The sequence below is a fragment of the Pseudonaja textilis genome, chromosome 4 (assembly GCF_049901715.1).
Source record: "Pseudonaja textilis isolate UNSWEBS1 chromosome 4, rPseTex1.2, whole genome shotgun sequence".
NCBI classification, from domain to species: Eukaryota; Metazoa; Chordata; class Lepidosauria; order Squamata; family Elapidae; genus Pseudonaja; species Pseudonaja textilis.
Window position 1 is genome coordinate 93,291,677 of NC_141993.1, and position 13,834 is coordinate 93,305,510.

A 13,834-nucleotide genomic window follows, 5' to 3' on the forward strand; every position below is an offset into this window, starting at 1 on the left:
CTTCTAAGGAGCAGCAGTTGTCCTTTCACTGTGCAACGAATTGTGCTGGCTGATCACAGATACAGGATCCCATGCTCCTGAGTGAACAGGGACGTTCCTCCTGAGACCTCGTCACCGATTCATGTTGACTAGGGAGAGAGAAGCGCAGGGGGAGTGATGTCCTCTGCTGCGGTGTGAGAGTCCAGGGAGCTCCGCTCCTGATCACCTTTGTCCCACATGCACAGAAGTACTTTGTCTTTGTTGAAATGTTGCTGGTGGAGATCCCGGGAGTTCCGGCCAACGAGTGCAGAACATTGCACAGAGCTGCCCAAACCAGCCACCTCATTTTGCCAGCTGGAATTTCTGTCACCCCCAGTCCGTAGAACTCTCCGTATCGCCAGCTGCCTCCAGTGCCCCTCCCCCTCCTCTGGCATTGATTCGCAGCCCTTTCAGGATTTCCAGACCTTCCTTCCAACGACACCCCTTGATCTCCTTTCTGTTGTGTTCCTAGATTCCTCATCCTCTTGCGGTTTCTCCTGCACTTTTGAGAAGGATTTCTGTTCCTGGAACCAATCGTCCACTGACAACTTTGACTGGAGTCGAGGCAAAGGCTCAACGCCCTCTCCAAACACAGGACCCTTGTATGACCACACCACTGGAGGTGAGGCTGGGACGCTGGTCCTTCCTAAGTTCCCAGAGGAAGACATCCTTGTTCCTCTCCTTCTTTGATAGCACCTTACAGCTGGGAAGAGCCCTTTGCCTGATGGAATTCAATACCTACTCAGTGTAGGAATCCCAACTACTGAATCTCCAAGAGAGGACCCCTTATTTTCTTCATCCGAACCCTTCGGTAGCACCCAACTCAGTCCATATGACCGTATGTGATGCACAAGAAGAAAACAAGGGCCAAAAACCCCCAAATGGGACCCTAGTCAAAAAAGACAACTCTTTCTCTTTAAAACATCCCAAATTAATCAAATGGCATTTTCGGACACTCATCACTGGAGAGTTCTGATCACGGTGTGCTAAAGGCCTGGCAGAGGAGGGTTGTTGAGCCTCAGCTTGAAGGTGTTTTCTTCCTGCCTCCCATAAAGGGATTGAAATAGGCAGAACTGAATAGTTAGCAGTTGCTATTTCCCTGCTGCCGCTGCACTCCCATCTGGGCCACCTTCCATGAAGGAGTCCTCCGCGTGAGATAGAGATGTAGGACCCACAGGCCAAGGACAAGATTCTGGCTGGAGAGAGGTTGCAGCACTTGCCAGGGTTTACGCAAGGATAGGTTGTGTCCTTGGAGGTTCAAGATGTCAGACCAGGAGAGCTACTCTGGGTCCTTCTCTCAGAGGAACCCCAGGCAGCACTGCACGGTCTCCTCACATCTCTGAGGAACCCTGTTGCTTTGACCTCTGTCTCTTTCTCTAGGAGGTTACTACATTTACCTGGAGGGAAACGATGCCGGGCCTGGGGATGTGGCACGTTTGGTCAGCCCCACGTGTCCCCTTCAGGGACCCGTGTGCTTCCGCTTCTGGTATCATATGTATGGCGTAGCCCGCTGGATGGCACTGCGCTTTTATGTCATCTTGGATGATGCACCACCTGTTCTGGTCTGGTCAGAGAGGGGTAACAAGGGCAACCGTTGGAAGGCAGCAGAATTCAGCATAGTTCACAAAGGCAGAGTGACGGTAAGGCCGAGGGTGGCAGCAGCTTTACAACTAAACATCAGGCCGATATCCTGGCATTCTGTCCCTTCGTGGAAACCCACTGGGGATCTTCTTCTCTTCCTAGATACTGCTGGAAGGAATGCGGGGAGAGGACTTCCGCAGCGACGTGGCCGTGGATGACATCTCTGTACAGGAGGGCTATTGCCCATGTAAGATTTCACCGTTTATTCCTTTCTCAGAGGTGGGACCTGGCATGGAAGAAGGATAACATCGTAGAAGCACTTCTGGGCATGTTCCACGATTCAGGGTTTTCCCCAGTGTGAATAAGGAGGCACCCAAATCCCTAGGAACGCATTCCAAGGATTTAAGTCTTTCCTCGGTTGGCGTAAGGAGGGTTTCAGAGGTTGAGTCGTGTGATAGAGATACTTCCTTCTTCTCCTTGCCTCCTCCGCGAAGGACTATCTGGATCACCAGCTCATGTGGATTCAAGATTGGTCCGGGCGACTAGGGGGGGGTTGAATGATCACATTTCCCAATCTTAGAGAAAAACACAAATGTCATTTCCCTTTTCAGCATGGACAACATCCACTCCTGGACCTACAACCACACAGACACCTCCTGGTACCACACAAGGTGAGCATCCTTCCGGCTGAAGCTTAAACTTCCCACTTCTGATGGGTTTGGGGTTTGACTTGCAGTCCTGGGGGCTACGAAGAGGAGAAGTGCAGGAAATCAATTGTGGTCAAGTACAAGGAAAACTTTGAGATGCTTGGACCGTTCCAAGCTACTAAAAATGAAAGAGGGCCCCAAAACTCTATTATTCCTCTCAAAAGTGTATCCTCCCATTTCGAATGAGCTCACACCGGCCCGTGTCTGACCTCCCTTTCTCCTTTCCAGAGTCCTGCCTGGTGTCAGGTGACCCTCATTATTACACTTTTGACAAGCTGACGCACCACTTCATGGGCAACTGCACCTATACCCTCTCCCAACTGTGTGACCGAAACAACTCTCTGCTCCCCTACTTCAATGTGGAAGCAAGCAACGAGCACCGAGGGGGCTACACACACGTCTCCTACGTTGAGAGTGTGCACGTTGATGTCTTTGGTATCCGGGTCACCCTGGGAAAGGGAGGAAGAGTGACGGTACGTGGAGCGGTTGCTGCTGCGGCTGAAGGACGCCTGTGGGGTACGAAGGAGCACCGTTGTTCCTCAGTCCCCTACAGTGATGCCTGAATCTCTTTCTAGGTCGATGGGGAGCCAGCCATCGTCCCCTCCACCCCAATAGCAGGGGTGGAGATCTTGCCCAGCGGCTTCTACACAGTGGTCACTACAGATTTTGGGTTGAGTGTCAAGTTCGACGGAGACCACCAGGTGGAAGTGTCCCTCCTCAGCACGTACAAGGGTGAGGTCTGCGGCATGTGCGGAAACTACAACGGGTATCCTTCTGACGATTTCCTCAACCCCGATGGGGAACCAGAGCCTGACTCCACAAGCTTGGGCAACAGCTGGCAGGTGGCCAACCTCACCAGGTTTGTAGCTTTCATCCCTGAATGGCAGCCTTGGTCCAGGAGGGAGATTGTAGGGTATTGAACCAGGGTGTTGCTTTTGTCTCCAGTTGTTCCTCCGGCCAGCCTCCTGCCTGCACAGAGGATGAGAAAGACACAGCCAAGAGCAGCGATTTCTGTGGACGCCTGACAGATATCAATGGACCATTCAGACATTGCCATAACGTCTTGGATCCAGCGGGGCATTTTGAAAGCTGCCTTTATGATCAGTGCGCCCTGCACTTAGACCCAGGCTCCCTCTGCAGGAGCTTGCAGTCCTACGCAGACGCCTGCCAGTCCCTGGGAGTTGCCATCGAACCCTGGCGGAATGCCACCTTCTGCCGTAAGTTTTGTGGCAGCAATGCCTCTGGTGGGGATTGTGTATGAGGAACCCCAGGGGTCACTGGGGAAGTCTGGGGATGCCCTGGAAGAGGGAGGGTGGTTTCTCTGTCTCTTTGAAGAAGATGGCTCCCGTCGAGACAGGCACATATATCACCACGTTCTCTCTTGGAGGCACACTGAATGTAACTCCAGTTTAGCCTAGAAGGCAAATATGCTAAATCCCTGGAGGGATCCTGAGAGCAGGGAATGTAATCCAGGAAGAAACCACCAACATGAGGGACTCTCCTCCAATTCAGTTGACGAATGCGATGTGCTTTTCCTGACCCAGTTTTCGGCACTGAGTTCACGGAGATCTTCTTGCCTCCTACAGCTCCTCAATGCCCACCCAACAGCCACTATGAGCCTTGTGCCAACGCTTGCCCACCCACCTGCAAGAACCCCAGCGCACCGCCACATGCAATCTGAAGTGCAGGGAAGCCTGTGTCTGTGACTCTGGGTTCTTCCTCTACAATGGCAACTGTGTGCCCAGCCATCAGTGTGGGTGCTGGCACCAAGGGAAGCACTACCCAGTGGGCTCCAGCTTTTGGACCGACGACACCTGCTCCACCATATGCACCTGCCCCAGTCGAGGTGGCCAAGTCAGCTGCTTTCCTGGTTCCTGCCCTAACCATTATTACTGCGGAGTCCAAAATGGTGTCCCCAGCTGCTACCCACTTACGTCGGGGTCTGCCGGGTCCACAACGACCCTCATTACAACACCTTTGACAAACAGACGCACCACTTCATGGGCACCTGCACCTACACCCTGGCCAAGGTCTGCGCCAATGAGACGGGGCTGCCCTACTTTAACATCGAGGCCAAGAACGAACACCGTGGGAATCCCTCCGTCTCTTATGTCCAGCGAGTCCTGGTGGAGGTTTACGGGCACCGGATTGAGATCCTCAAAGGACACAAGGATCGAGTGCTGGTAACCCAAAGCAGTTTCTCATTTCCTACTTGTGCTTTGAAGTAGAACGAAGCCATAGTCCTTCCCGATTCTCTGCTGATGGTCTTTGATTGGCACGTGTGGGGAACTCCTGTTTCCTAATTTCTGGTGGAATATCAGTTTGATCAGGGATAACTGGGAGCCGAATAGTAACAGCCTCTCCTTTGATTGGGGCCAGGGCATGATTTCTTATCGATTGATTGATTTTTTTTTATGATGCTTCTTTTCCCTCTCCTGGAAATCTCCTCAGAGTCAGTATTTCCGTACGGGGACTTAGTCCTGGGGAACCTAACTCTTCCCATCCTGATCATCTTCAGATGGTTCCTTTCTTGGGAAATACAGTTACAATTTGTGTCCGACTCCTTCTAGGTGGACAAAGTGCTTACAAGGCTTTCTGTGCGCAAGCTGAACAACGCCCTGAGAGTGGACCTCAATGGACGCTACGTGAGCCTAGAGACGGACTTCGGGCTGATGGTCTCTTACGACACAGATCACTCGGTGGAGATCAGGGTCCCCACCACCTTCTTCAACCAGACCTGCGGCATGTGTGGGAACTTCAACAACCGCCGGCAGGATGACAGCATGATGCCCAACGGAGAGCAAGCCAAGAATTCCACTCAGCTGGGAAACAGCTGGCAGGTGCCCAATGCAGAGTACGACCCCCCTGATTGTAAGGGCCCACCCCACCACCACCCTTGTCCCCCAGAGCTGGAAAATCTCTATGAGACAGAGGCCTATTGCGGACAGCTTACCAGTAGCCAGGGACCGTTGGCAGTTTGCCATTCTGCAATCAACCCCAACAGCTTCTTCCAGAGTTGCCTCTTTGACCTGTGTGAACTGAATGGGTCCCCGGAGGCCTTGTGTGGTGCTTTGGAGGCGTACGCTGATGCCTGCCAAAGAGCTGGCGTCAAGCTTCCCGACTGGAGGAATGCCACTTCCTGCAGTGAGTATCCACTTAGAGTACCCTAAAAGATAGACAATTGACCCAGTTGGGGAAATATGCTCTCTTGGTCGGTTGCGGTAGCATTCCAGGTCATGCAAAAGGGCAGGTGTCACCGAAAATCTCCCTTTGGCTGAAGGACTTGCTTGTTTTTGGGTGGTGCTTGGGGTGGGCCATCAGCTTAGTTATGGCCTCAACCGGAAACTCATTTAAGACCCAGATTCCATGGCTCCCTCTGTCACGATCCGTTTGCAGATGGGATTCCTTGAGCACATAGAATCCCCGAGCACATAGAATCGATCCATAATCCCTCTTCTTTCCAGCATCACTGGTAGCTTCCTGCTGCACAGCACGGGGACCAGAAAAACTGCTCCAATTGAGCATGGCCTTGGGAAGCGTAGTACCTCACTTTCTGGGTGGTTCCTGCTTTGTTTTGTAGAAATCCCTTGCGGTGATCACAGCCATTACAACGTGTGCACCACTTCCTGTCCCGCCACATGTTCCAATCCACTGGCTCCGTGGAACTGCACCAAGCCTTGCGTGGAGGGCTGCGAATGCAACAAAGGCTTTGTCCTAAGCGGAGCACAATGTGTGCCGCGGGAGGATTGCGGCTGTGTATCTGGAGATCAATATTATCAGGTTTGTCCCCAAGCAACGTCTGTGGCCAGGACAGAATCTGCAGCAACTTTCACAACAGGGCAGGGGCCTCATCTTTTTCTCTGGCTTTTCTCCAACAGAAAGGAGAGACGTTCTGGCAGCCGGATTGTGTCGGCCAATGTCACTGTGAAAATAACGGCACCTTGAACTGCACCACAGACCATTGCAAAAATGACCAAGTCTGTAAAGTACAGAATGGCATCCTGGGATGCTACATTCCAGACAAGGCCACCTGCCACATCTACGGAGACCCTCACTATGTCACCTTCGATGGGCGACTCTATCATTTCCAGGGTGGGTGCAATTACACCGCAGTGCAAATCTGCAGCAACTCCTCCGAGCGCTTCTCCGTGACCACTCGGAACGAACATCGCTCCAGCCCGCACTGGACGGCTCTCAACTCAGTGGCCATCTCACTGAGAAACGCCCACCTGGCTCTGAGGAAGAACAGAGAGGTCTACGTGAGTATCGCACCCTGAAGAACGGTGCCAGGGCAAGTGACTAATGGGATGAAGTTCTGGGGTTCCCCTTCACATTTAGCAGTCCTCCCCAAAAAGCTGTTTAAGAAGAGCTACAGTCATACAGGGGCCGTTTTATAGGAACTGGTACAAATATGCCAAGGACAAAGACTCTCCTTTATGGCACACAGAGTTGGATCAGAGTAGGCCTGGAAGGGACCTTGGAGCTCTTCTACTCCAATCCCCTGCCCAAGCAGGAGACCCTATACCATTTCAGACAGGTGGCTGTCCACTTTCTTCTTAAAAACCTCCAGCGATGGAGCAGCCACAACTTCTGGTGGCAAGTTGTTCCTCTGGTTAGCTGTCCTCACTGTTAGGAAGTTTTTCCTTAATTCTACGTTGCTTCTCTCCTTGATTAGTTTCCATCTGTTTCTTCTTGCCTTGCCTCCTGGTGCTTTGGAAAATAGCTTGACCCCTTCGTCTTTGCGGCAGCCCCTCAAATGCTGGAGCACTGCTGTCAGGTCACCCGTAGTCCTTCCCTTCTCTAGACTGACCATACCCAATTCCTGCAACCGTCTTCATACGTTTCTGTCTCCAGGCCCTTAATCATCTAGGTGGCTCTTCTTTGCACTTTCCCCAAAGCCTCAACATCTCTTTGTAATGCCAAGACCAAAACTGGATGCATTATTCCTGGTGTGGCCTTAGTAAGGATTTATAAATCTCTACTAAAACTTTGTGTGATTTTGATTTTATGCCTGTGTTTATATAACCAAGGATCGTATTGGGTTTTTGGCTGCCGGTGTACAGAGCTGACTCATGTTTAAGTTACTAAAGCCGTGAGGATGTTGCAAATGTAGTGAAACTAGACATGGGGTAGGTGGTAGCCCATGCAGCCCAAGAATCCAATGGCTGACCTTTTCCCTTCCTACAGCTGAACGGGGCCAAAGTTGACCTTCCTCTGAAGCTCCAGTCAGACATTCAGGTGGAGGAACAGCTTCCGTACGTGGTTGTTGACAGTCCCCTTGGCTTCCGGGTGAAGTTTGATGGGGACCAACAGTTGTTCATCCAAGTGGACGAGAGGTACAAGGGACACCTCTGTGGGCTGTGTGGCACGTACTCGGGCAGCCAGCTGGACGATTTCCAGCAGCCAGATGGGATGCTGGTGACCGACGCCAACACATTTGGCAACAGCTGGAGAGTGGAAGATGACGACTGGAGGCAAGTGACTGTGAAGAACAAGGTTTTTCACTATGTTTTCCATATCGGGTTCTAGGAGATAGATTGTGAAGTCAGACTTGGTCAGCCGGTTGAACACCCTGTGCAGCATCCTATATAGTGACAAGGAATTTGGCTTTGCGTGAGAGGAAGGAAGGAAATCCAAACATTTTAGAGGGGACACAGGCTGTTCCTCCTCAAATTGTTAAACCCTCACCCTGTCCTAGCAGAAGCAGACTAGCTGAGCCAAAATGGCTTTTCTCCTTGCACACCGAAGCACATGGTGCTTTACTCTTGTCTTTTTTTGTCTCTAGCTGTCCCCTAGGACCAGATCCATCCGACTGCGATCCTGTAGAAGAGGCCGTTTTCGAAGAGCGGTGCAGAGTGATCCTGTCCTCAAACGGGCCTTTTGCCAGCTGCCATGGCAGCCTCCCTCCTCAGCTGTACTTTGAGAGCTGCGTGTATGACCAGTGTGCTACCGGGGGAGACGAAGGGCAGTGGTGCAAAAGTCTGGAGGCATATGCCGCGGCATGCGAACTGAACAGGGCCGACCTTGGGGACTGGGAAAAGGACGCAGGTTGTGGTGAGTAGAGCGGTTGTGCCCCTTGGGTGTCTTCCAGCTTGCCTGAATGTGAAAAAAACACAATCAGATCTCAGTGAAACCTCAGTGTGCCTACCATGTTTCCCCCCAAATAAGACCCCATCTCATTTTCTTTTCAGCCTCAAAATAAACACCAGGTCTTACTTTCAGGGATGTCTTATCCACTTACCTTAAGACCACTGCATCCAGGCCTCCCATGCCCTGACACCTGTCATGCTGCTGCCTGACTTTTCCTGCTCATGACCAAACACTGCACGGATTCTTATGCCAGTGCCACTGCTCGTGGCAGGAGGCTGCAAGGGGTGTTGTGCCATTGCGTACACGAGCAACAGCACCCGCACGATATGCCACATGGCACCCGGCTGTGACTGGCTGCAAGTGGCTACAGAAGAAGTTAGGCAGTGGCACAACAGCAGGGGCGTGGGAGGTCTGGCTGCGGCAGTCCTAATGTAAGTGAGTGTGCGATGCGTGGGGCAGCTCCAGCTCGATATTTACACCTGAGCCTCATCCCACCTCATACAACCAGACAGTGGGCCAGGCTTAACTAGAGTTGATTTGGGGGGTAGGACCTGTATTAGGAGCAGGCGTAAACAGAGGGCTTGGGCTTGTTTCCAGCATAGGTTGTATTTGGGGGAAAACAGGGTGCTTCTCCTCCTCACCGCCGTACAGCACCTGTCATACCGCTGAGCACTTGGGAGACTCTGTTCCTCTCTCTTGCGTCCTGTTTGAAACAAAGCAAGGCTAGAAATGGCACCTTTCTGGCTTCTTCCTTTTTCTAGCTTTTGTCAAAGGTCTCCAGGAATGTTGTGTGGAATTGTAAGACGGAGGGGTCAAAGATTTTGATGGATTGAGTTTCTTCCCCTCCTTAGAAGCAGCAGTTGTCCTTCCACCTCTTTGCAATGAATGGTGCAGGATGATCACAGGATTCTACGCTCCTGACTGCACAGACAGAACAGCAATACAAAGCTTGGCTTTACCTTCCCTTTCCCTATACAGGCCACCAGCGTTTCTCCTTGTGCATAAAATACAACCAATAAGAAATCACACGTGCCCATTATCATTTTAACCTGGATACCTACCAGCTCTGTAAATTCCACTGTGACTCTGAACTCTCCCACCTGATATAAAACTCCCCCAAACCAGAGCAGGTCCGTTCTCCAATGGTCCCCTTGGATCTTTCATCCCGTGATGTTCCTGCAGTGCCCTCTGCCCATGGGCAGATCTTCAGAATCAGTTCAGGATTCCAAGCTGTGGAGTGTCTAAGGTTTCCTCATCCTATGTACCCTCTCGGCTAAAGTGGTGAATGACAATAGGGGGGTCGATCCTAACCAGGGTTGTTTTCTTTGTCCACCAGGACCAACACCTACACCCACGGAGCCCAGTACACCAGGTAATTCTGCCCCTCAACTTTATTTTAATGACAACGCTTGAAGGACATTCCGGAAACCTAGCATTGTCCCCATGATGAGCATAATAAGTGGAGATTAGAGGTCCACAGGATGTTCCCAAGCCCTTGGTGTTCCCTTGCTAAGAACACACACACTCCATCCGCTAAGGGATGAATGATAATAGGAGGGTTGATCGTAACCAGAGTTGTTTTCTTTGTCCACCAGGACCAACACCTACACCCACGAAGCCCAGTACACCAGGTAATTCTGCCCTCAACTTTATTTTAATGACAACGCTTGAAGGACATTCCGGAAACCTAGCATTGTCCCCATGATGAGCATAATAGGTGGAGATTAGAGGTCCACAGGATGTTCCCAAGCCCTTGGTGTTCCCTTGCTAAGAACACACACACTCCATCCGCTAAGGGATGAATGATAATAGGAGGGTTGATCGTAACCAGAGTTGTTTTCTTTGTCCACCAGGACCAACACCTACACCCACGGAGCCCAGTACACCAGGTAATTCTGCCCCTCAACTTTATTTTAATGACAACGCTTGAAGGACATTCGGAAACCTAGCATTGTCCCCATGATGAGCATAATAGGTGGAGATTAGAGGTCCACAGGATGTTCCCAAGCCCTTGGTGTTCCCTTGCTAAGAACACACACACTCCATCCGCTAAGGGATGAATGATAATAGGAGGGTTGATCGTAACCAGAGTTGTTTTCTTTGTCCACCAGGACCAACACCTACACCCACGGAGCCCAGTACACCAGGTAATTCTGCCCCTCAACTTTATTTTAATGACAACGCTTGAAGGACATTCCGAAACCTAGCATTGTCCCCATGATGAGCATAATAGGTGGAGATTAGAGGTCCACAGGATGTTCCCAAGCCCTTGGTGTTCCCTTGCTAAGAACACACACACTCCATCCGCTAAGGGATGAATGATAATAGGAGGGTTGATCGTAACCAGAGTTGTTTTCTTTGTTCACCAGAACCAACACCTACACCCACGGAGCCCAGTACACCAGGTAATTCTGCCCCTCAACTTTATTTTAATGACAACGCTTGAAGGACATTCCGGAAACCTAGCATTGTCCCCATGATGAGCATAATAGGTGGAGATTAGAGGTCCACAGGATATTCTCCAGCCCTTGGTGTTCCATTGCTAAGAACACAAAACTCCATCCGCTAAGGGATGAAAGACAATAGGAGGGTTGATCCTAACCAGGGCTGTTTTCTTTTTCCACCAGGACCAACACCTACACCAACGGAGCCCAGTACACCAGGTAATTCTGCCCCTCAACTTTATTTTAATGACAACGCTTGAAGGACATTCTGGAAACCTAACAGTGTCAACTTTATTTTAATGAACACACACTCCATCCGCTAAGGGATGAATGACACTAGGAGGGTTGATCGTAACCAGAGTTGTTTTCTTTGTTCACCAGAACCAACACCTACACCCACAGAGCCCAGTACACCAGGTAATTCTGCCCCTCAACTTTATTTTAATGACAACACTTGAACGACATTCCTGAGACCTAACAGTGTCCCCGTGATGGGCGTAATAGGTGGAGATTAGAGGTCAACAGGATGTTCCTCAGCCCTTGGGATTCCACTGCTAAGAACACACACACTCCATCCGCTAAGGGATGAATGATAATAGGAGGGTTGATCCTAACCAGGGCTGTTTTCTTTTTCCACCAGGACCAACACCTACACCCACGGAGCCCAGTACACCAGGTAATTCTGCCCCTCAACTGTATTTTAATGACAACACTTGAAGGACATTCCTGAGACCTAACAGTGTCCCCGTGATGGGCGCAATAGGTGGAGATTAGAGGTCAACAGGATGTTCCCCAGCCCTTGGTGTTCCATTGCTAAGAACACACACTCCATCCGCTAAGGGATGAATGACAATAGGAGGATTGATCCTAACCAGGGCTGTTTTCTTTTTCCACCAGGACCAACACCTACACCAACGGAGCCCAGTACACCAGGTAATTCTGCCCCCAACTTTATTTTAATGACAACGCTTGAAGAACATTCCTGAGACTTAACAGTGTCCCTGAGATGGGCGCAATAGGTGGAGATTAGAGGTCCACAGGATGTTCCCCAGCCCTTGGTGTTCCATTGCTAAGAACACACACTCCATCCGCTAAGGGGTGAATGACAATAGGAGGGTTGATCATAACCAGGGCTGTTTTCTTTGTCCACCAGAACCAACACCTACACCCACGGAGCCCAGTACACCAGGTAATTCTGCCCCTCAACTTTATTTTAATGACAACGCTTGAAGGACATTCCTGAGACCTAACAGTGTCCCTGAGATGGGCACAATAGGTGGAGATTAGAGGTCAACAGGATGTTCCCCAGCCCTTGGGGTTCCACTGCTAAGAACACACACTCTCCAACCGCAAAGGGATGAATGACAATAGGAGGGTTGATCCTAATGTCGCTTTTTTTCTTTGTCCACCAGAGCCAACACCTTCTCCCGGAAAGCCAACTGACTCAGGTAATGTGAGCTCACAGGAGAAGGCCAGGCAAAAAAACCACATGATATTTCCTGCCTGTTGTCTAGCCCATGGCTGTACTTTGGGATGGCACTTTCCAAATACCCTGAGCTTATGTGGTTGCTTGAGGAAGACAGTCTTCTCAGGAGACCCCATTTTAAAGTGGTACACCAAATAGGTGCATGTTGGGATAGATAAGGTGTTCTTCAATCCTTGGTGCTGTTTTAGTAACAAGACGCTCTCTCCGTCTGCTAAGGGAATGAGTGAAAATTGGAACGTTGATCCTAATGTTGCTTCTTTTCTTGTTCAACTGTCTCAGGTAACGCTGGCTCTTAGGAAAAAACCAGGCAGTTATCAACATGGTCTTTCCAACTGGTGTCAACCCTTATGGCTGTCCTGTGGGATGGCACTTGCCAAATACTCTGAAGGTCATGTGATTCCTTGAGGAAGACAATGTCCCCTGGAGATGACCTTTTTTGCAGTGGTGGCACAAATAGGGGATGTTAGAGATAGATTAGGTGTTCCTCAATACATGTGGTGGCCTTGCTGACCACATATTCCCTTCTCCTAAGGGTTGAATGGCATTAGGAGGGTTGATCCTGACTTGCCTTCTTTTCTTTGTCCACCAGAACCAACCCCTACATGGCATAGCCGACTGACTCAGATAATGCAGGCCCTCAAATTTCTCTTGACTTCAAGACCATCCATGGTTTGAGCTCCATGGACCATTTCAAACTGCTTAAAATGAAGGAGGCGCCCAAAATCATTGTTGTCCCTTGCAAAGTGCATCCTCTGCTTATTCGCATTTCGAATGAGCTCACACCGGCCCGTGTCTGACCTCCCTTTCTTCTTTCCAGAGTCCTGCCTGGTGTCAGGTGACCCTCATTATTACACTTTTGACAAGCTGACGCACCACTTCATGGGCAACTGCACCTATACCCTCTCCCAACTGTGTGACCGAAACAACTCTCTGCTCCCCTACTTCAATGTGGAAGCAAGCAACGAGCACCGAGGGGGCTACACACACGTCTCCTATGTTGAGAGTGTGCACATTGATGTCTTTGGTATCCAGGTCACCCTGGGAAAGGGAGGAAGAGTGATGGTACGTGGAGCGGTTGCTGCTGCGGCTGAAGGACACCTGTGGGGTACGAAGGAGCACTGTTGTTCCTCAGTCCCCTACAGTGATGCCTGAATCTCTTTCTAGGTCGATGGGGAGCCAGCCATCGTCCCGTCCACCCCAATAGCGGGGGTGGAGATCTTGCCCAGCGGCTTCTACACAGTGGTCACTACAGATTTTGGGTTGAGTGTCAAGTTCGACGGAGACCACCAGGTGGAAGTGTCCCTCCTCAGCACGTACAAGGGTGAGGTCTGCGGCATGTGCGGAAACTACAACGGGGATCCTTCTGACGATTTCCTCAACCCCGATGGGGAACCAGAGCCTGACTCCACAAGCTTGGGCAACAGCTGGCAGGTGGCCAACCTCACCAGGTTTGTAGCTTTCATCCCTGAATGGCAGCCTTGGTCCAGGAGGGAGATTGTAGGGTATTG

At 50.8% G+C, this 13,834-nt stretch overlaps 1 protein-coding gene across 1 annotated transcript in view; it reads left to right on the forward strand.

Moving 5' to 3' along the window:
- The window catches only part of LOC113450940 (IgGFc-binding protein-like), a 74,550-nt gene that overhangs the window by 16,870 nt on the left and 43,846 nt on the right, over positions 1 to 13,834 (forward strand). Inside the window, 27 exon segments of the mRNA XM_087933798.1 lie at positions 491 to 640; positions 1,399 to 1,658; positions 1,762 to 1,846; positions 2,211 to 2,270; positions 2,535 to 2,779; positions 2,882 to 3,165; positions 3,252 to 3,523; positions 3,851 to 3,973; positions 3,976 to 4,242; positions 4,245 to 4,489; positions 4,877 to 5,450; positions 5,887 to 6,086; positions 6,185 to 6,565; positions 7,494 to 7,780; positions 8,092 to 8,360; positions 8,650 to 8,827; positions 9,733 to 9,768; positions 9,992 to 10,027; positions 10,250 to 10,285; positions 10,508 to 10,543; positions 10,766 to 10,801; positions 11,024 to 11,059; positions 11,481 to 11,516; positions 11,738 to 11,773; positions 11,994 to 12,029; positions 13,103 to 13,388; positions 13,491 to 13,774. Coding sequence (XP_087789924.1) covers positions 491 to 640; positions 1,399 to 1,658; positions 1,762 to 1,846; positions 2,211 to 2,270; positions 2,535 to 2,779; positions 2,882 to 3,165; positions 3,252 to 3,523; positions 3,851 to 3,973; positions 3,976 to 4,242; positions 4,245 to 4,489; positions 4,877 to 5,450; positions 5,887 to 6,086; positions 6,185 to 6,565; positions 7,494 to 7,780; positions 8,092 to 8,360; positions 8,650 to 8,827; positions 9,733 to 9,768; positions 9,992 to 10,027; positions 10,250 to 10,285; positions 10,508 to 10,543; positions 10,766 to 10,801; positions 11,024 to 11,059; positions 11,481 to 11,516; positions 11,738 to 11,773; positions 11,994 to 12,029; positions 13,103 to 13,388; positions 13,491 to 13,774 — 4,774 coding nt within the window.